Source organism: Ruditapes philippinarum, unplaced genomic scaffold (assembly GCF_026571515.1).
Source record: "Ruditapes philippinarum isolate M1 unplaced genomic scaffold, ASM2657151v2 ctg5474_1_1_1_1, whole genome shotgun sequence".
In the NCBI taxonomy this organism is placed as follows: Eukaryota; Metazoa; Mollusca; class Bivalvia; order Venerida; family Veneridae; genus Ruditapes; species Ruditapes philippinarum.
This window is the reverse complement of record NW_026852808.1, coordinates 173,930-196,459: the sequence shown is the minus strand read 5'-3', so window position 1 is coordinate 196,459 and position 22,530 is coordinate 173,930. Positions and strand designations below refer to the sequence as shown.

The window sequence follows — 22,530 nt, the reverse complement described above, 5'->3', positions numbered from 1 at the left end:
TCTTTTTTAGATATTCAAGATATGTATATAACCCTCGATACTTATTTATAAACTTTGCAAAAGTGAAAGATATTATGTGTTCTCAAATATGATATTTGGAAATGCTGATAATCGCTGCACAGTCTCTTTAAAGACCCATTTTGTCCCGGAAATGGCTTTATTTTTATTCTTGAAAAACTTTTTGTTTTTGGTATCCTGTTATACTTTTCAAAAGGTTACTCATTGCCCAATCACCTGAATCATTCTTTGAGTCTATTGCTTTCCGGGAATAAGTTCATTTATAGTGATTTAGTATTTTGCATAGAAGTGAAAAAACTACTTTGTTTACATTCTTTTACTTTTATGATGACTATTTTTTAAATTCAGCAATACATTCCTTATGTAATAAGCATCTAACATGCTCTAAAAACATTATTTAAAGATTTTAAAACTCATGTTTGACCTTTCTAAATAAGAACAAAAATATTCGTTTCTGAGGTATAACGTGCCTTTCAGGTGTGTCGGACCGTATTTGGTACAAAAACGAATATGGTACAAATTTGTACCATATTCGGCCGAATATGGTACAACTGTCTAATTGTACCATATACGTATCTGCAATTTTGGGTAAAATGCCTGACCAAATATGGTACAAACTTGTACCATATTCGGATTAAAAATGTACCACATTCGTTCCGAATATGGTACACACTCATCATCGTCATCATCATCATCATCATCATCTTTATCTAATCATCATCACCATCATCATCATTATCATTATCATCATCATCATCACCATCATCATCACCATCATCATCATCATCATCATCATCATAACTACAATTTGCATCAACGTCATCAATACCATCATGAAAATCTCTTAAATCGGATTTTGGTGAAAATACACTTTCGAAAAAAAAAGTTTTAAAAATTTGAAAATTGCTATTAATGATCTTGTGAATTGTTTGGGTCAATCTAAAACTACTGACCAAAGGATATTGAATTATATCGAAGAAATTCTATCGTAAAACAACTGCAAATGCATGAAATATGAATTTCGTTAGTTATTTTTTCGGCCCAATTTCTTGTTTATTTTTCGGATTTTCTCATGCAATATCTTCTTGTCAGAAGTTTTAGATTGACCCAAACAATGCACGAAATCATTAATATGGCTGACGCGACGTCATTCGACCAATCGAATGCGACGTCGACATTCCTGCAACGACGTTTGCTTAAAGCAATCATATCTGGACAAAACCTACCAATTATTATTAAAATGTATTAAAATATAAGCATTAATACCGAGGGGTATTAAACGATCAAATTTTCCAAGAAGCGCTGGCGCGCTTCATGGATTTGCTCGCCTACCTTTACCCTTACAAGTTCACACTCTATGAACATAACCAAAATGCGATAATCCTCAAACTTTTACAGAGTTACCTGGAGCAAGCACGTCTCTAGTCTTAGAGTACTAGTACTTAGTAACCAGTACTAAGCAGATACATTCGCCAGTAATTGACAACTGCCCTACTTGAAACAGCGGTAGGGGAAGAATGGCCGTAGAAATCATTTCCATCATTTTCAATCATTTTCCAATCTCCACGAAAGTATCTGGCCCGCCCGGGAATCGAACCCAGGCCGCCTGCGTGCCAATCTGACGCGCAACCGACTGAGCTAGCCGGCGAAACAGTTACACAACCAGCAAAATCCATGTAAAGTGTGGTTAGGTTAGCTGTTTCTGTTACTGCTAGTTACGACGACGACGACGACGACGACGACGACGACGACGACGACGATGATGATGATGATGATGATGATGATGATGATGATACTTTTGTCACTTCCAATATTAGGTTAATACAATGTATTTGAGTTTGAAAAAAAGTTTACACATCGACAGACTATTTCATTTACTAAGAAATACATAATTTATGTACCATATACGTAGGCCATTTTCATTTTATGAGTTTTGTTGGTATGTACCAAATACGTTTTGGCGAGCATAGAAAAACTTATTCCAACCGAATATGGTACAATGTTTGTACCATATTCGGTCGAAAATTGTACCATATTCGGTCCGAATATGGTACATTTGTACCATATTCGACCGAATATGGTACATTTGTACCATATTCGTTTTTGTACCAAATACGGTCCAACACAGGTGTAAATTTATACATACTTTGAGTTTTTGAGTACACACGGAGAAGATATGTTGCATTTTTAATTCTACATATTATAGGAAAACATAGTAAAATTACAAAGTATTATTAAAAAACTGGCTTTAAAAGAAAAAAAGGACTCCATCAACTTGACCAATTATAGGAAATCCAGCTTCATTTGGCGTGCATTGTTAGCGACATGGCGACAAGACGACAGTGCGACAACGCGCCGTTTGGCGCTTTGTCGTGCTGTCGGTAGCGACAACACGACGCACAAATTGTTCCAAATCAGCCACCATAGTAAGTAGACGCAGAGACAGTTAACATTAATCATTGAAATTTACACACAAAAAAATCAAGATAATTATTACACAGAATTTATAAATTTGATATAATAAAGAATTCTAAGGCAATTCTTTCTTATTTTTAAGCGGTAAGAATTATTTCATAGTCACCAATTATTAATTCAATTTGTGAAGAAAGTGACTACTAGAAAGCACTGAAAGTGAGTTCTCGAAATCACTTGAAAAGCAATGAAAGTAACTACTCCAAAAATAATGGAAGTGCAATAAAAATGACTACTCGAAAACATCGAAAATAACTACTCGAAAATAATGGAAGCGACAACTCGAAAGCAAAGGATTACTTGACAAATCAACGTCAAAATATGAATTGAATATAATTCACTTACGTGTGACGGCGGTGTTAATCACGTGGTTTCTTGTAGTTTGCATATTTTATTTAATAATTTGATGTACTTTTTTATACTAAAAAGTCTTTTTATGCTAACACTCTAAATAATTTAACCAAAACTCTAACAAGCGAAAAGTGTTTTAAATTTCCGAAAAAAAAAAAATAAATGTCGTTTTGAGAGGAAAGATACACAATAATGTATAAAAGACTCGAGGGTAAAGGTACTGGTAATAAAATAATATTTATTCTTATACATTTTTGTACATGTAAACATGTCGAGTATTGTTAACTAGTGTATCAAAAAACGTTTTATGAAATTCAATGTTTAACGTTTGGAGTAAAATATAACAGCTTGTACTTAAAATAACATTAACCGATTAAGCAGCTAAATACGACGAGGATGCGATATTGAGAGATAGAGTGTTCTCGTGTTTACAACGAGATTTTATAACGAATGTGTTATATTTTTTTAAACAAGGTAATGTAAGATTCTTGAATACATTGTTTTTGTTAAATTAATACATGCCAACTAATTGTGGTTTTAATCACACGTAATGTGTGCGTAATAGCACTGTAGTAGTCAAAAACAACAACAACAGGCCCAACAAACAAATAGCTAAAGGCAACACAACCCCCCCCCCCCCCCCAAAAAAAAAAAAAAAAAAAAAAAAAAAAAAAAAACAACAAAAAACAACAACAACAACAGAACAAAAAACAACACCAACAACAAAAACCAACATGTATTATTAATAATAAAACAGGCAGGAAAAAAATTAATATCATTTATATACTTTATGGGACATTATGTTGATGTACTTCTGTTGGTACAAGATGTAGAGTAATGTTACTATATCCCTTATATTTCATTTCCAACAACACAAAAATAAAGAAGCACCTCCTCTTTAGATAAGTTTTTTTTTATTTCTTGTACAGGAAAAAAACTTCAGCCAGCTTTACAAATGTATAATTTTATTTAGAGTTAATTTCTCTGGTTGGACAGGATCACAAGTCTACGGAATACTGATAGCGCCATCAGTTTTTCACAACGATCAGCGAAGATTTAAGATTGTCACATTATTAAGAAAACAAAATAAACATTGAGTTTTAAACATGATTCTGACAATTAAGACATTATTTTACAGATTATTCGAATTTAAAGATTTCAATAAATGTAATGACTACTAGAATATAGAAAAATGTTTAATCAACTGTACGGTAATAAAGACCATATTGCATGGAACATCAAAGGCAAAGTGGCTATAGGGTAGCAGGCTGACTCGGAATCATTTAGTTCAACATGACGTGTGCTCAAATCCCGCCAGGGGGACGTCAAAAATGAGCATTACTCATTTTCGAACTGATAATAATTTACTTACTTGTGGCGGCGGTGTTAATCACGTGGCCTCTTATAGCTTGCATAATTAACTAAAGTTTTCAGTGTATTTTATTGCCAAGATAAATCCTTTTTATTTCATTAAGAATAAAGTAAAGAACGTCTAACAGGAGATAACTAAGGAAAATATTTTCCGAAAAATTATTGGAACATATTTTCTAACGAGTCAGAGTCGAACTGATGTCGAAGTAATTAATAAGTTCAGGGGTAGAGAATCTATTGGAAAAAAATATGCGCGCGCCGACTGGTCATTATTTGACGAATGGTAGAAATAAGAAAAACTTGAAAAATCTGCTTGTATATCTAATGAAAGAATAAATAATCACATATTTTTTACTATAACATACAAGCAAGATTCCATTTAAGATATTCAATATATGTATATATTTTGAACCCTCAACACTTATTAATAAACTTAGCTATATTATTCTCAAATTTGATATCTGAAAATGCTGATAATTGCTTGATATCTATTTAGTGTCTCTTTTAAAATTTAATATATTTTATGTTTTAAACTCTACTCAATATAGGTAAACACATAAAGACTACAAAGTGTCATAAAAAACTGGCAGTTATTTTTAAAGAAAGGACCAAATCAACTTGACCAATAATAGGGTATGCAGCTTCCAAGATAAAGTTGAACATTCTCTTATTTAAATTATAAATAGTAATAATTTTCTAGCCTAGATTTCAATAAATATCTGCAATAATACATGTTGTATTTTTTCCAAAAGATGAACATAATACATCATCTTTAAATCAGTCTTAGATCAGCAAAATAAGACACTTTAAAAAAAAGAAAAAAGAAAAAAAGATAGGCCATTTTAACCGTCAGACCATTACGCACCGTTTCTGTTTTCTGAAGTGTCTTGCTCATGTGCGAGTCACCTGTAACCTATATATCAGGATCTTTCAAATTTCTTGTCTGGAGTAACTATGACACTCATAAAATTTAGTTGTTTGCAACCTGGTGTGCTTTTCGCGTATAAAATATCTTTTTGTTGAATAGTCAAAAAGTGAGCATCCGTTTTCAACGGAAGTAATTGCAATGTAAATAATTATGTGTCAAACTGGAACATGCAGACGATTTAAGCATGCAACAAAGGATTATTTAGGATATCATCGTTATTTTGTCAAAAACCATGCTAAGAATATTCTGGAAACAGAAGGATCAGATTTCACAGATCATAACCGTGTAAATGGGTTAGTGTTTTGTTTTCTAAATAAAACCTAGCTTATTGTATGTTAATGATTTGTAGATATCATCACTTGCTTAAAGAATATAGAAAAAGATAACTTCTCAAGTAGGCCTAAAGTACACTTAAAACTTTAAAGGTAAGGACAGTTTAGTTATTGTTACTCTTGGTTAACTTTTGTTACAGTTAGATTTAGTTGACAATTTCAGATCATCACAGTATTTTTGTTCGGGGTAATAAAATAAATAACACATGGGTTTGTGAGTAACAGTAAAAATATCATCCCTCGTAAAAATACCGTTACCCTCGGCTACGCCTCGGTAACAGTATTTTTCTCGGGATGATAATTTTACTGGTACCCACAAACCCATGTGTTATTTATATAGATCTACTATCTACTTTCTTTTGATTTATAAAAAAAGACGTCGACTTAAGCAGTATTCACTATTCAACCTTTCAAGAAATCAAAGGTCCCGTATGAGAAACTGTTGTAGGCAGGTAATGGGGGGGGGGGGGGGGTATGAGTAAATATTATGATACACCCGCGGGTGTCCAAAGTGCATTAGTAATAGTAACATAAATAAGTTAAAATGACAGAGAACCTTACTAAGTAATAGAAAGAGCACCGAAACACGAGGCTATCTGATTTGTACGAGGGGGCGTAGCCCCCGAGTATTAATCAGATTGCCGAGTGTTTTGGTGTTCTTTCTCTTTTGTATCATAGTCAAACATAAAAACACGTTCCCTGTTGTCACAATATAAAACCCCGGCAAAAATGAACCAGTGAACGAACATCTGAATATGACATGTCTGTCGCTTTCCCTTTCTCTGCCGTCACAATATGTAAACCCCAGCAAAAATGAACCAATCAATGGGCATGATCTGGAGTGCGGGTAACTGATACCTGCACTCCAGTTACCGCACTGTGCATGTATATGTATACGATTTAACTCTGACACATTTTCAACAGAAAGGTCCCCAAACTATGATACAAATATTTCTTGTATCATAGTTTAGAGACCTTTCTGTTGAAAATGTGTCAGGGCTAAATCGTATACATATACATGCACAGTGCGTTAACTGGAGTGCGGGTATTAGTTACCCGCACTCCAGATCATGCCCATTGATTGGCTCATTTTTGCTGGGGTTTACATATTGTGACGGCAGAGAAAGGGAAAGCGACAGAAATATCATATTCAGAAGTTCGTTCATTGGTTCATTTTTGCCGGGGTTTCATATTGTTACAACAGGGAACGTGTTTTTATGTTTGACTATGATACAAAAGAGAAAGAACACCAAAACTCTCGGTAATCTGATTCATACTCGGGGGCTACGCCCCCTCGTACAAATCAGATAACCTCGTGTTTCGGTGCTCTTTCTATTACTTACCCAGCAACCCGATAGTGATATTTTTATGTAATCTTTTTTCGGTCATTGGGCTACCTCTAATGTATCCGTAAACTCTGTATAACCTAACGAAATGTGTGTCAACATTAATAACTTCTTTATCTAATTATCGTCACAATATATGGAAACAACCTTTGACGTGTCTCTTTTTCTTGGAATTTCGACTGAAGTTTATCCAGGGGCGATCACTGGTCATCACATGTGATACTGCCCCAATTAGATTTAAATTTATTAATATTTGATATGATAAATTGTATATAAACGATTTAAAACACTCAGGACTGATTCAGACATCTACTAGAAGTATGTTGAAAAGATACCGCGGAGTTATCAATTAAAATGTATTTTTTAAGGATTTAAAACAAATCATGAAATTCAGTTAGCCTGACTTAATTTGTGAATAAAAACAGCGAGTACTGTTTTTTTTATACCAGAACTGAAGTATTCGGTTGAAAAAGTGTGTATTTTGACATACTCTTTGGAGCACTATTCCGGGCACAAGCGGGCACCTGATAAAACCAAACACCTCCTGTAGGAATCTAAACCTTTGACAGGTTAGAGTTTACAATGGTGAGGGGCGCGCAATTCAAGGCCAGTGATCTGAAGCACTCGGTAATGGAGCCCGACCCCCATAACCCCCGATCGACCACAACTGTTAAATTATTATCATTATTACACGGAGAATGATGATTAAGTCTTTGAAAAAAATAATGCACATGTTTTTTAACAAAATTTTCGACAGGTTAAGATGATTCCATGTAAGCTCACATGTAAATAGGTAAGTAGGCGTAGATCATTGAAATCATTGATATTTACCAAAATAAATAAATAAATAAAAAAAAATAAAAAAATGAATTATCTGAAAGAAAGCAAATTTTATTTGATAAAAAAAACTTACTTGTTTTGTTAAAACAGTCCATTTACATTAAGCATAGAATAAAACAAAGTCCAGTTTCCTTCCGAAATAACCGCATTGTTCGGTAGTAGTTAAACACAGTCACAGTCCAGCTTTGAGGCTCTTCTCCACTTATAATTTGCACTTTAAAACTCTGATTACAACACATCGAAAATAGCAAAAATTTTCAAAACTTTATAATTTTTCAATTCATATTTTTCATGCTGCCTGGCTTTGATGGGCACATATAATTATGTATCCATTTCTAAACCTTCATTGTTATAAACTCACTTCTCTATATCCATACACATAAATACTTTACTGTCTTTAAGTTGTCCTTTTGTCATATAGGATAATTATTATCATTTTCGGTGCATATTTTCCATTCATCAAAAACGTCAGGTACGTGCCATAGAATATAACAACATATTTATCACTGGCTAATGTAGCATGCATAAATCTTGCATAAATCTTGCATAAATCCGCAACTGCACATACATAGAATTACTGTCCTTAAAGGTGAGCAATCAATATTTAATGTCTTTTTCCCCCAAATATATCAATACGCTAGGAATATATCTTGAATTAAATATGATCATATATAAGTAATACATACGACAAAATATAGTTTGTTAGGCAAAAGAACTGTACAGTTTCTAGTGTTTAAATCAACAGTGTAACGTAAGGTTTTAAGTACGCGACAAGATTAGATAAGGTTGCATTTGATCAGCATACTGGACACCTGACCACAGACACTTTGGGTGTGGAGCTCAAAAACGCCTTATAAATCCAAATAAAATGCATATTTGTCAATCCCAGCACATGTACTGATCACATATATCAAAAAAACTTAATATAAGCCGTTTTGAATAAATAATCATATTTCAACGTCTATAAGTGTATTATTATAGACGTTGAAATACATTTTTTTTTTCAAAACGGCTTATGATATATATGATCAGTACATGTGCTGGGATTGACAAATATGCATTCTATTTTTGATTTTTAAGGCGTTTTGAGCTCCACACCCCAAGTGTGTGTGCACCTGACCACCATAATACTCAGATATATTTTTTTTTTTATTTGAGATGTCAAATGTCCGGATCCTTTCTGTTTCTACTATTCCTTTGGCAAACAGGACCAGTGAAATCATGGTGCCTTAATATTCTTTTCAGTTACGTATTATGAACCAAAATATAGTAAGATCTTTATATATCATTTAATTATAGGATGACGTGCGTGGGGTTAATTGACTAAACAAAAGATATTACTATACATGTAGATCGATTAGCTAATATCATCAAGTGACTAGTTAATGATTAATGAGAAGACATACATCTGAGGTACATATTTTAAAAATAAGTACTCCAAATACTTTTTTTTGCAATTCTCGTAAATGACGAAGTTTATACGAAAAATTTAGCAAAATCCCTTTAACATGGAAAATTTTATAATATTGTACGTTTTAATTTTATCCTGTTGAATATTTCCTTGTCAAAATTCGTTGATATACATGGGTAAAGCTTAACTGTTCCTATATATCGATCGCATAGCCTTGCCGATTTTGCGACTCTGTAAAAATGGTATTGCACGGCCGTGCATATATTTAAACGTGACGTCATGTGTAAAAACGTGTTAAATGTAAGCGTTTCACTACAGGCGCGTGAATAATGATTCTTTTGCACTTTAAACAGTCTTGGATTTGGGTATGTGATACGTAGAATATATTCGTGTAGGTTCATGAGTGAATTTGTTGAACTCGATGAATAAAGCCAGAGGCTCGCATAATATATTATATTCAACTCGTTCATTAAATTCAGTATTGAACCTACAGTCACTCAATATCTTTTATATCTGGGTAAGGCTAAACTGTTACTTTATATATTTGGGTAAAGCTGAACTATTACTATATATATCTGATTGTACAGTTATAATGGACGGGCTTATATTATGATAAAGTTTTTTGTTTCTAACATATTTAAAACAAGAAATAATTGGACTGACTACCTTTAGTCTTTTTCCTGAATTAAGTTTATGGAAATGAATTTTCATTAAAATAAAGAAACAAATCTGTTATTGTCGCTTCATTTTTTGTTGGGAAAACAAGTTTGTGTTGTTTTAAACCTAGTATTTCAGTAATTTTATCTCGGAAAAGTGCATCTTATCACTTTTAAAAGCTATTTATAACGCGTCACTGACGTTCGCGCCTAAAAATAGAAAACCGAACACGAATCGTCCGCTTTACCCGTAGTTGGGTTTTCTTATTGTTTCTTATTGTTTATGTATTCTATCGTCGGCATATTTTATTTTCCATCTTAATTCTATGAAAGAAACTAATATAATATATTTAGTCGTGAGAAAAACTAAGGGCTGCTTTAAGTTAAAAATAATATTATAACCAAAATATGTTAATAATTAAATATACAATGTAAATACAATGCATTTCTTAAATACATGTACTGTTTAAAATCAATGCTTAAATTATTTCATTTTTTTATTTTGATATCTAGAATACCATATCTTAATTAAAGGAGTAGTGTTTGTGTATGTGTTTTCTTTGATTTTTTGTTCGTCAGATGACTATAATTCAAGTATTGTACAAGTACAACGTACCAAAAATGCCCTTGTAAATTTTGGGCTATTTCTTCAGGTTCTATTCTGTCCCATAAATAATGATTGTTATAGTAACACGGATGTAATATAATAAACTTGAAATGTTTACGTATGGCGTCGATGCCCTTGCTATGACTTGTGACATACACTCAGATTTTTTTGTATCTGTAACGCCACTATAATTATAAAGTAATGACAAATAATTTATCATCGGTGCATTACTGGGTCTTTCAAAATTCTGTTTAAAAAGACCGTAGTGCACAGAAAAGTTGAAAGTTACCGAAAACCGGAAGATACTGAAATACATTGTATAATAATTTGATCTTGCGCAAGACAAATCGTCTTCTTATTGCGATCATGCATGCAAAAGTGATGGACTGGACACGAAATTCCAGCTGTAATTAGGACTATATGACAAGTACATTAAGGTCACCCTTTTACTGTGACCTTGACCTGTGAACTAGTTGCCTGGTGCTCAATTTTTTTTACATTAACAAAAAAGATTAAAACAACAACAACAACCCCCCCCCCGCCAAAAAAAAAAAAAAAAACACGACAAAAAAACGACCCTATCAAAACGTAAACATTATCAGGACCTCACTTGTACATTTTGTACAGCTATGTAACCCGATGACCGGCCTTGTTATAATCATACTTTCACTTAACAATAATGACAGTGTCTCGACAGTTAAATAAATTGTCTTGGCGATGCCTACAATAAACCTAGCCAATTTTAATGGATACTGGTACATGTACACTTCAAATTATACTTCACCTTTAGGTATTTTTCACATCGTTTAAATTCGGCATATTCCGTCAACCTCATTTGCTGATACAATGTATTTTAAAGGCGTTTAATTTTGAATACTTAAAATCAACTTAAATCATGCAGTCACTTGCGGAGAAACCGGTGATAACTGGTAAGTTATCCAGGAAAGTCAGGTAGGTGGATTGAAAGCCGAGATATGACCAAAAATATGTTGAAATCGGGGTAAAAAAAACCCATACAAAACAGACCCTCTAACATTGTTTTCTATCTGAACAAAACCATATCTCATTTTAATGGGGATTTCCATAATAAGTATTGCCTTAATAGCGAACAGTGCAGGCCATGATCATACGGCACGGTAGAATATGAGCACCGCACTAAATACCGTATTCCGGTATATACCGGACAATGCGTGCTAAAATCACGCATTTTCACTCGATGGAATGAACTTTAAAACGTCTTATTCATCTCTACACATCCATTTATATAAGAAAATGAATGAAAAATGTAAGAATCGGCAAAGAAAAAACGATATTTGTCTATTTTGTGTTTATGATTTCTGCAAGCGTCTAGAGGTACTGCTCCAATCCTGTCTTGATTAATTGTCAGAGATAAACGCTGTAAGAGACTGTTTGCCAGATTTATCAAATTTACGCCTTCTCATTGGACGATAATGTAAGACAAAGACTTAAGTAGGTATTTTACTTAAGACATTTCATATAGGATTTTCATTTTATTTTTCAAGAAAGAAAATAAATTACACATTCAACAGCACACGTTAACAATGAATTAAAAATGTAATATAATTTACACTGACACTAATATGTGTATCTACAAACATATCCGACACAATTCAGCAAGGGTTTACTTTAACTATCATAACATTTAAGTGATAAAAAAATTGAAACTGGAATCGAAATATCCGATATGAAAATCATCAAAATTATGTGTAAGAACATATCTAAACAATGTCTTATATGATACAATTTTATATACAAAACTATAAGAATGATGCTTTGAAATACGGTTTTTCAAAACACGGAACACATCTAATGTTGACTTTTATCTATTACCCCATCATGCCGAGAATCTGGGCTGGATCAATACCTGAAGATGCCATCAAGCCCTCTGCTTGCTTTGCCATACCTTGCAGTTCATTCATATCCATTTTGCCCATCAGTCCCATTATGTCCGCAGGATTTCCATTGCCAGACATCATCCCTTCCATAGCCTTCATCAGATCCCCACCTCCAGGTCCACTAAGCATCCCCGTTACTGATTTCATTAAATCCTGTCCTTGCTCACCGTTTAACATCCCCTGCATGGCGTTCATATCAACATTTCCAAGCAACTTAGACATATCCATTCCGCCACCACCACCGCCATTCCCACCTCCTAACATGCTACCCATCAGACTTCCAATATCGGGTCCACCTCCTCCTCCTCCTCCACCCATCAAACTTGCAAGTGGATTACCACCGCCGCCTCCGCCGCCACCACCTCCTCCAAGCATGTTACCCATGAGACTACCCAAACCTCCACCACCTCCCCCACCTCCACCTCCAAACATACTGGTCAAACTTCCACCACTGCCAGAATCAGCTGGATTAGCCATAGCGTTACCATTAGCATTATTTGACATTCCTGCAGGAACTGAACCGCCCGAAGCACCCTGATTTGAGCCTCCAAATTGTCCAAACGTTGATGACCCTCCTGTTTGCGGTCTTTGAGGACCTTGACCGCCACCCATGCCGGAATTCAAAGAATTTGCACCTTGATTTGGCATACTGTTAAAAGCATTATTAGCAGCACCTATTCCAGCGTTCCCTTGTCCTGCCTGTCCGGAATTCAAAAATCCATTACTTGCGCTGCCAGGCAACAAACCATTCGTTAAACCTGTGTTTTGTAAACCATTATTCTGGGATTGAAGAAAATTGTTCTGGCCAGCATTTTGGCCAAACCTATCAGCTGGATTAATGCCATTATTCATTGGTATTTGGCCGTTAGATCTGTTAACCCTGTTAAATGTGTTTCCACTTGTCGCTCCGAACTGACCCTGACCTTGTGCGGCATTGAGCATGTTCGTTTGGAATTGCTGATTTTGTTGCATAAGCATTTGATTTTGTTGCAGCAGCTGTTGAAGCAATAGATCATTATTAGAGGATGACTGGGGCTTTTGTTCAACCTTAGGAGGTCCGACTGGCTCAAATGTTGATAAAGTAGATCCTATCCCACCAAGGCCACTTGATAAACCATTCTGTCCCGATAAACCTAGAAGCTGTGCACTCGTTTTCTGTCCAAATGAAAGAGGAATGTTACCAAATCCACCCATTTGACTAGTGATGCTTGCTCCTCCTACCTGTGCCTTTAGGGCCTCAATTTGAAGTCTTTGTGCCTCTAAGAGTTGTATGATTTGCTGTATGTCTTTACTATTGCTTGCTGCAGGTGCGGTTGTTGGTGGCCAGGCTGGCGGTTGTGTTGGTCCAAATCCAAGCCCTTGAGGTGGTCTTCCAAACTGACCAGGCGCACCTCCAAATTGGCCTTGTTGACCAGGTGGCATTCCAAATTGCCCTCCTTGTCCTTGTGGTGGCATTCCGAATTGACCTCCTTGTCCTGGGGGCATTCCAAATTGTCCTGGACTGCCACCTGGCATCCCGAATTGTCCTCCAGGCCTTCCGAACTGACCCTGGTTGTCCTGCTCCAAACGGCATTTGTTGTTGTTGGTTTCTTCTTTTTTCCAAACATACTAAAAGCAATCGGGGCCATAGCAAGCACAGGCGCAAAACCTCCAATCTTGGACAGTATTCCTCCTCCAGCTTTTGCAGCAGAAACTCCCGCAATAGGATTTGCTTCGGCAGGGATAACAGTTGGTGTATTACCCATCCCGATTGAAGGGTCAACTCCTAGAAGATCAGCTAAAGATGGTTCTCTGTTACTGTTAGGATTTACAGGTCCTCCTACGGGCATAGGTGCAACGTTGCTTGCAGTATTTTTATTTCCAAATCCAAGCAAGGATGAAAGTTTTCCTCCTATTCCACCTCCGCCTCTATTTGTAGGTGGTGGAACTGGAGGTGGAGCATTGGCATTACCACCACGTGTTCCTCCACCAAGCATCCCACCGATAGGACTCCCTCCTCCGCCACCAAGCATAGAGGAAAGAGCGCCTAGTCCGCCTAAACCACCGCCTCCTCCACCAGACCCGCCCCCTAACATACCGCTTAATTTACTCATTGTTCCTAGAGAGCTCATCAAACCGCCTCCTCCACCCCCGTTCCCTCCACCTAACATTTTTGACGCCATTCCCATCATGTTCATCATGGATCCGAGACCCCCACCACCACCCCCTCCAGCTGGTTGTCTATTTCCACCAGTGAGCATATTACCTAACAGTTGACCGACAAATTCGGAAGTCGTAGGTGGCTCAAAATTAGGAGCAAACTGGTTCATTGTTCTGTAAACATATCGAGGTGGCGGTAGCGGGGCGGTTGGAGCCTCGTCAAACTTTGGAGGTGAAATTATAACTCCTGGTTGGTCATCTGTCTCGGGAACGTTGCCACTTTTTCCATCTAGTTTGTCCACTTTCCTTATTCCTTGATGCAAAAGAACTTCATCTGCCGATTCAAATGGTCCATCAAATCCTTCAAACGTTTCAGCAATTGATTTGTCTAGATCGATAGAATCTGTGTCTTTCCCATTATTTACCGTATTGTTTTCTTTAGATGTATTCATATCTTCAAATGAAATCGTGTCTGATTTTACATCAATCCAGTATGTTTTGTAATCCTGGACTAGTGTTGCCCTGAAATAAAAACAGAAATAAAATTAAAATACAATAATAATAATAATACAATAATAATTAAAATACATTAACAGTATTAATAAAATACTAAATGCACAAAAAACTAAAGCTATGAATTTCTCAATAAAGCATTCAAAATCTGAGCATTCTTCAACACCTTCTCTTAACCTTCACAATCAAGAAATAGAATTTACAGACAATGAAAAAGTACTAGGAGTCTATGTTGACAAAAATCTAAAATGGAAAACACACATTCAAAAAATTATTAAAAAATGCAATTCACAGCTCTATTTGCTTCTTAGAATTAAACAATATCTTGATCTTCATGCTAGAAAACTTTTTCTTCAATGCATATATACTGCCACATTTGGACTACTGCCTGCACTATTTGGGGAAACTGCAGCAGTGATTTACTCTCACAAATAATCAAATTTCAAAAAAGAGCTGCTAGAATAATTTTTGACAAAAATTTTGATGCCCCATTCAAATGAACTATTTAAAGAACTAAATTGGATGTCCTTTGACCAAAGAATCAGATACAAAAAGGCAATTCTAATGTATAAGTCAATAAATGAACCATCCTTTTCCTAAGTATATGAAAAAATAAATTTCAAACAGTAAATGACAGACACAACTTTAATTTGAGATCTGTCCAAAATGAAAAACTAATTGTACCTAAACCAAAAAAACAGAGTGTTTTAGGAAAACACTTAATTACTCTGGGCCTACAATATGGAATGACATTCCAATACATGTTTAGAAAATTCTGAAACTTTGAAAAAATTTCAAGCCAACTATATTCATTGGCAATTTTCCATTTAAATTATATATGTCATTTTTCCATTTTTATTGTGTACATAGCTTTCTAAATATGATACCAGGATGACTAACTGTGTTGTTTTTTAACATTAGTTGTATTTTTCAATATTGAAGTTTTTGAAAATGCCACAAATTTTGAAAAAAAAAAATAAAAAATTAACAGTTTATTTCTTGAATGATGTTTTGTAAATGTTGACTGTATATAATTTATGTCACATTGTATTTATATGTTGTTATGTTACATTGTATGTATATGCTGAGGCCCACATGGAAGATCGGGAAACCGAATGCGCTAGCCTCATTAAATAAAGTCGTTACTTACTTACTTACTTACTTACTTAAATTACATGTAAATGAGAGATATGTAGTATAAGTAAGTATAAGTACAGCAAATGAGGGTTACATGTATAAAGAATGTATTATGTTTGTTAAGCCTAAACGAATAAAGCATTGTCATAAACAATTATAAAATACTGATATATTCCATATTCATATAAGACCAAGGATAAATTTTATTTTACAAGCGGAAAAATGAATTTCATCACCAGAAAAATCTGGAAAATTGAAACCGTACTTAAAAAGCCACACCGGAATTCTTCACATACCTTACAATAACACTTCCATCTTTCAAGCTGTTTGGGGCTTTCCACATCACATAAGTAGAAGTCAATTTTGATCCATCTGCAGACGTGGCGGTGTCGTTGTTAGAATAACATGTCTATAAAACAAACAGTCATTAGATAAAGCTTGTATAGGGTTAACATTAACTTTAAACATATATCCAATGTATAGAAATTTTTAGTAAAAAACACTGAGTTATCCATTACTGATAAAACATTTCGTGCCCAAGTAAGACTCGTACTAAGCATCACGGGTTGAGGTGTAATATTAGTATGCTAGTGATTTATATTAAGTTAAATATGTTCTCACATAAAGTTTTAGTGAAAAAAACCGAGTGCACACATTTCTAACCAGCAACTAGTCTAGTTAGATTAGAATAATAGATTATTTCAAGCAACAATAACAAAATGTTAACAATACATTTACAATAAACAGGTATGAGAAGGAAAATGGATTAGTGCTTATGAAGAATTATTAAATATTTTCTACAATATCTAAGTACCAGTACTACTGTACAATGATTCCCCTCTATTAAAACCACCAATGTATCTTAAAGTGTATTTGAAACTAGCATCTAGACCACACCTTTTTTTAACTGTTTCATGATTTAAAAAGAACCCCTGTCTTAAAAGGCAAAAGGAAACACTTTCAATGTGAAATCGGCGCATGTTAGTGATCCTATCATTCAAGGTGCAAATAAACCATTTTGTTTGTTGTTGTTTTCCCATCAGATAAAATTGAATTTACAAAATGTTGGTTCTTCAATCGATACCATGAATGTTAATATTTATATATTATTATGACTTACTTGTAAGTTAACGTTTGGTGTAGAAATGAACTCGCCCAGTATCGTGTCGTCTGCCCCCGGTTCAGCCGACAGTACTTGCATCATAAACCCCCGGAACGTTTGTCCATCTTGTGACTCGACTTTAACTGTGAAAGGAAAATGTGTATATTTGAATGAATAGTCGTTCAATTAGAAAAATAGAATTTCTTTACAAAGAAGTTAAAGTACTTATACGGTGAAATGTGTCCAAGAACATTATTTAGCCCACAACACTAAAATGTATCTCTTGCTTGCACTAAGCTGTAAGAACCGGAAGTGATTGGCCTTTGGCACCGGTATAGAAGCAGGCCAGCCTGTAAGTCCGTAGCTGTTTTTTTGTTGTACTGAAATCCCTTCAGCTATAAAATAGACTGTTTCAAAAGTCTATTGCATAAATTCTTCAAACTAGAATATTGTTTATATCTATAAAGTTTATCATGTTTAGGATGTAAAATAAGTTGTTTATGGTCATTTTAATGATTTTTTTGTTAAACCCTCCGAAAAAAATGAATAAATAATAATTTTTCATTTCAAATTTGGTCATAATTTATAACTTCTACTCCGATAATAATCATCATAATATTACCCCGAATATTTTTACACATGTAATATATGCATTTGTTCTTTAATACGGGAAGAGTGCCTCTTTAATTACGCTTTGGTTGGTTTAAAGAGAGTAAGCGATGCCTTGAAGTTCTATAATGCTGTTTTCTTTATATGCCATAGAAAACAAAGGTAAGGGAGGTAAATCAGGATACATTCGTTAATCGCCCATGATTGTGCATGATGGCACAGTTAACAGACCCATAGATTTAGAGAAAAACTCAAGTGTAAAAAAAAGGCACATTGAGGGTTTGTACAATGTAGTTATAAAATACTTATAATATTAAAATGAAATATAAAATAAAAAAAGGATATAGAAATTATTAGTTAAAAAAAGAATTCACCAAAAACGAAATAACTACGCTTTTCGGTGAAATAACATGATGTTTACAAAAAGTTCAACACGCCTCGGGCCCAACTTCCGCGTTTTGAAGTAGAAAATAAATCATCTGAATTAACGGTATTCTTCAATTAGACCATTTATACATGTAATTGCTGTAAAATTAACATGTCCTTCATTTTGTCCTTAGAATATATTTTATTTTTTAAAGTTATGTAAGCTACGAGTTAAAACTGTGACTTAAGATACCGGCAGTTTTGGTTTCAGGTGAAAACAACTTTTATAACAATGCTGAAAACTACATTAAAAGTAATATATAAATTAATATCAAAGACACTATTTTATTGAAAACCAGGGCGTTTGTTTATTTCATCATAGTTCAGAGGCTTTTTGAACCGTGTCTCGTATCAGTTGAGAAAAGAAAAGCAATTAAAATAGAAAACGTCGATGACACCCATTATTGTCATTACAATATGACGATAGTAGTGAAGGTAATGATGATAATAATGATAATTATGGTGATAATTATGAGAATTATGTTGAGGATGGTCAAAATTATTGTGTTGATGATTATGATGATGGTTATGATGATGATGATGATAATGATGATGATGACAAAATTGATGATGAAGATCCATGAGTTTATTTATCAGATGCGCTAAAAATAAATTATTATTCTTAAATTCTCTATTGTGTTAAAGATGTATGCAGGGCACTAGCTGGAGCCTCCGTTGTCGAGTGGTTAATGTCGTTGTCTTGAAACCATTTGCCCCTCACCGCTGCAGGTCAGAATCCCGTCAGAGACTATAAAGGAGGATATCAAGCTAGCTTACCAGAAATGCTTGAAATTCGCGATATGACAGAAACAGTGTTGGTATGACGAATCGCCCATCACACAAAAAGTGTTGTTTTATGACTGATAAAAATGAATCATTATAAAAGTGTAATTTTGTAACCTAAATGCTCTCACATTTATACTGTTACTTTACTTTTTATGTCAATATGCATGATATGATTGGTTGGTACGTAAGTTTATAGATCGATAAAAGACAAAATGGATCCTTCTTTCATTTCATCTTTTGCTGCTTGAATGTAATTTTAACCTTCTTAAAATGTTACTGGCCATCTTTAAGTGGCAAATTTCTAAAAGTTGGAACAAAAAATTGCTATTGCTTTTGCGAGATTCTTATTGTTACATATCATGTAAGCGCTCATATAGCTTTGTAAGACACGGAAAGTGGCGGAATATGCCGAAAGTTTACGATCTTGTAAAAGCTTAATTAATGCTAATTTTCAAGACGCTTACAATAAAAACTGTTATGTGTGACTTGAAAGAATAAAAACTCTTAGTTACATAGAGAAAACTATTTATTTCAACATAGAAAAAATTATGGCCAGTGAAAACTATCTAGAGCGGAAAGGCTAAAATATAAACACGATTTTACGACGTATATTTAACAAATGTATCATAATTGACTGTATGTCCAAAGTACCAAACTTATGATGAAATATATAGAAAATACAAAAAAGCAACAAAATAAAACAAAACAAAACAACAAACTTATACAATTGTGAGACTAACCATGTAAAACCTTGTTAGTTTCAGTCACTTCCGGTACGGCTGTTACCGTAAATGGACTGCGTGTCGTCTGCGCCGGAACATTTCTCCGCGCCATGAGAACTGGAATTTGTCTGTTACACAGAAATTTCATTGGTCTTTGATTTACAGGCACATTTTGCGGCCTCGTATTTCTATTGTTTACATTTTGAATAGTGTTTTGTAAATTAGCGTTATCTAGTATATCCGGCGGCTCTTTAACGTTGAGGATTAAAGGCCCAGTTTGCGAATCGATCTTCTGTGAATATATTCCGGAAATATGAATAATTTGTATTAAAGTCACAACAAATATAATATTTACACATTTTGTTATCCAAGATTGTCTACTTCGCGCCATTTTTTTATTGTTTCACACACAATTATATTAAGTATACTTTTTTACACTTCATAAAAAAAGTTTAAAAGAGGCCAGCCCTTTTCCCGAAAAAAAGATTACATCCGAAAAGTTTCACTTTAAAAATATTTTCTGACTTTTTATCAATATTATAAAGATATTAGTAACAGCCAGTCAAATGCACCGTTATCACCACAACCCCGTCATAGCTTCCGTCAACGTTGTGCCCGAGGGGTTGACGTTATTTCAATAAAAATTTTTATAACGTTTTAACAAGTTCACATCTTGAATAAATTTCGTCCTTTTTTCAAATATTATTAAATATTTTGTTCCAATTTTCATTAATTTTATTCTTATTTAATGTGTACGATTCCGACTACTTTATACCACTGAAAATTTTTCTTAATTCAAAAGTAAATAATTGAAATAGAAAAAAAATCTTCTACAAAATCAATATTCATTGACGTTCGATTTTTGCTAAGTGATTGATTGCTAGTTAACTATATTGACATGGGGATATTAAAATTAAATTTCCTGTTTGTGATACACCTTTGATACATTTGTCAGATTTTATTAGGTGCATTTAACCAATCAGAAACTTTATTGTTTCTATATTATTTAATTACTTTGTCGCTAAAGTTGCTATTATTTACATACATATCAAAGTATGAGTATAAGTCATGCATATGCTATTTTACTTATTCAAGTACTAAAGAACGATATTTGAAAGAAGTATCATAATAAGAAAATATATTTACGTTTGAACAGTCGTCACATACAAACAAATAAATAAGCGAACGAACGAACATTTTGAAAGAACCACCAGTCAATCGCAAGTTTGCACAAACTTGCAAAGAAGTACACATTACCATCGATCTTCTATAAGCTATCAGACACAAAGCTAAAAAAGCAATGGTCATCTTTTAGCTGGCAAGCATCTGAATAACCTATCATCTGTGAGGTAGCAGACATTTAGAAAAAAACACCAGTCATTTGTAAAAAAAGTAGGCAGTGGGATATTTTATGCTAGAAGACACATGGAAATACCTTGTTGTTCTTTGTAAGCTAGTAAACACATTGAAAATGTCCAGCGGCTAACTTAAAAGCTAGCAGACCTTTGGATAGAATCCCAGCGGCTATTATATCTATAAGCTAGAAGAATGGAAATAGAGAGCGGTTTTGTGTAAGCTAGCAGCCACATGGAAAGAGATAACTTTATGCTAGAAGACACTAAGAAAGACCCAGTGTCTATCTTTAACCCAGTAGACCTGGAAGACCCAAAGGTTACATGTACATGTATGCTAGTAAACACATTGGCTAACTTTAGCAGACCTTTGGATAGGGTCCCAGTGGCTATATACGTATAAGCTAGCAGAGCTCGGAAAGAACCGTCGACTATCTGTAAGCCTGCAAACGCTTGGAAAAACAACATACACCTGAAAGCTAGCAGACAATAATTGAATAAACTACCATCTCAAGCTAGTGTACACTTGAATACAATCAACAACTTTCCATGTTAACGGAGCTCCAGTGAGGTCAAAAAGTTTTAAAACCCAATCTTACATTATAGGTCAAGATGTAACTAAGAATGAAAAATAAATATTCTAAAGGTAATAAAGAACTATAAAAATGCGAAATTTTACCACATAAATATAAAATTGTACAATATTAATGAGATATGTGAAGTTGGCGGCCTGGCGACTCGGCGGCCTAGCGGCGTGAAGTTGGCGGTTTAACGACCTGGCGGTCTGACCTTAAAATGTTGTAGAAGTTTGTCTAAAGACATTTCTAGTCATTTAAATTATATATAAAGAGAAAAACTCACTTTGAGATAACTTTTTGATTTTTTTAGCATTTTTTGGCTGGCAGCCTAAAATTTTAATGTCGTAGAAGTTTGTCGAAGAAATCAAAACGACTCTTAATTAAGTTTTAAAGACATATCTAGTCATTTAGAATATATATATAAAGTGCCATTGTTGAACAGGTTACATTAAAGTCAAGCCTGGAATATTATGAGTATGTTTCCATTTTCATTTTATGCTTGTAATAATCTGACTACATGTATATACAGATGTCTTCAAAGTGCAACAAACAATCAATCGTACTTTTAAAGGCACACATGCCTCTTTCAGAATTATAAATGATAGCTAATATCTAGGAACAATCGCTTATTTTTTTCAATCCGCAACACCTTTGCTGTTTCTTGAAAAGACATTCATAAAGAGCGGTGAAACTATTTCAAAAAAAAGAAAAAGAATGAAAAAGCAAAATTATTGATCCCGCAGTTGCGCATTTATTTTTATTAGTCGTCATGTAAACTTTGCTTCTGCAATAACATTCAATCGCACCTACTCGGCCCTTTCCACCAGTATTTGGATATGGATATTATTATAGATGATAGACGAGGCAGTTCCGAATGAAGTAATATTGTCTTTAGCACTTAGAGGAACATACTATAGT

General features: G+C 34.2%; 1 protein-coding gene across 1 annotated transcript; it reads right to left on the bottom strand.

Annotated features, from left to right (window-relative positions):
- Window positions 1-11,837: 11,837 nt before the first annotated feature.
- LOC132724985 (uncharacterized PE-PGRS family protein PE_PGRS54-like) lies at window positions 11,838-20,397 on the bottom strand. The gene is given in 5 exon segments (XM_060709982.1): window positions 11,838-13,661; window positions 13,664-14,909; window positions 16,334-16,446; window positions 17,158-17,282; window positions 19,701-20,397. Coding segments are annotated over 5 exon segments (3,339 nt in total). The 5' UTR covers window positions 20,074-20,397; the 3' UTR covers window positions 11,838-12,179.
- Window positions 20,398-22,530: the final 2,133 nt, after the last annotated feature.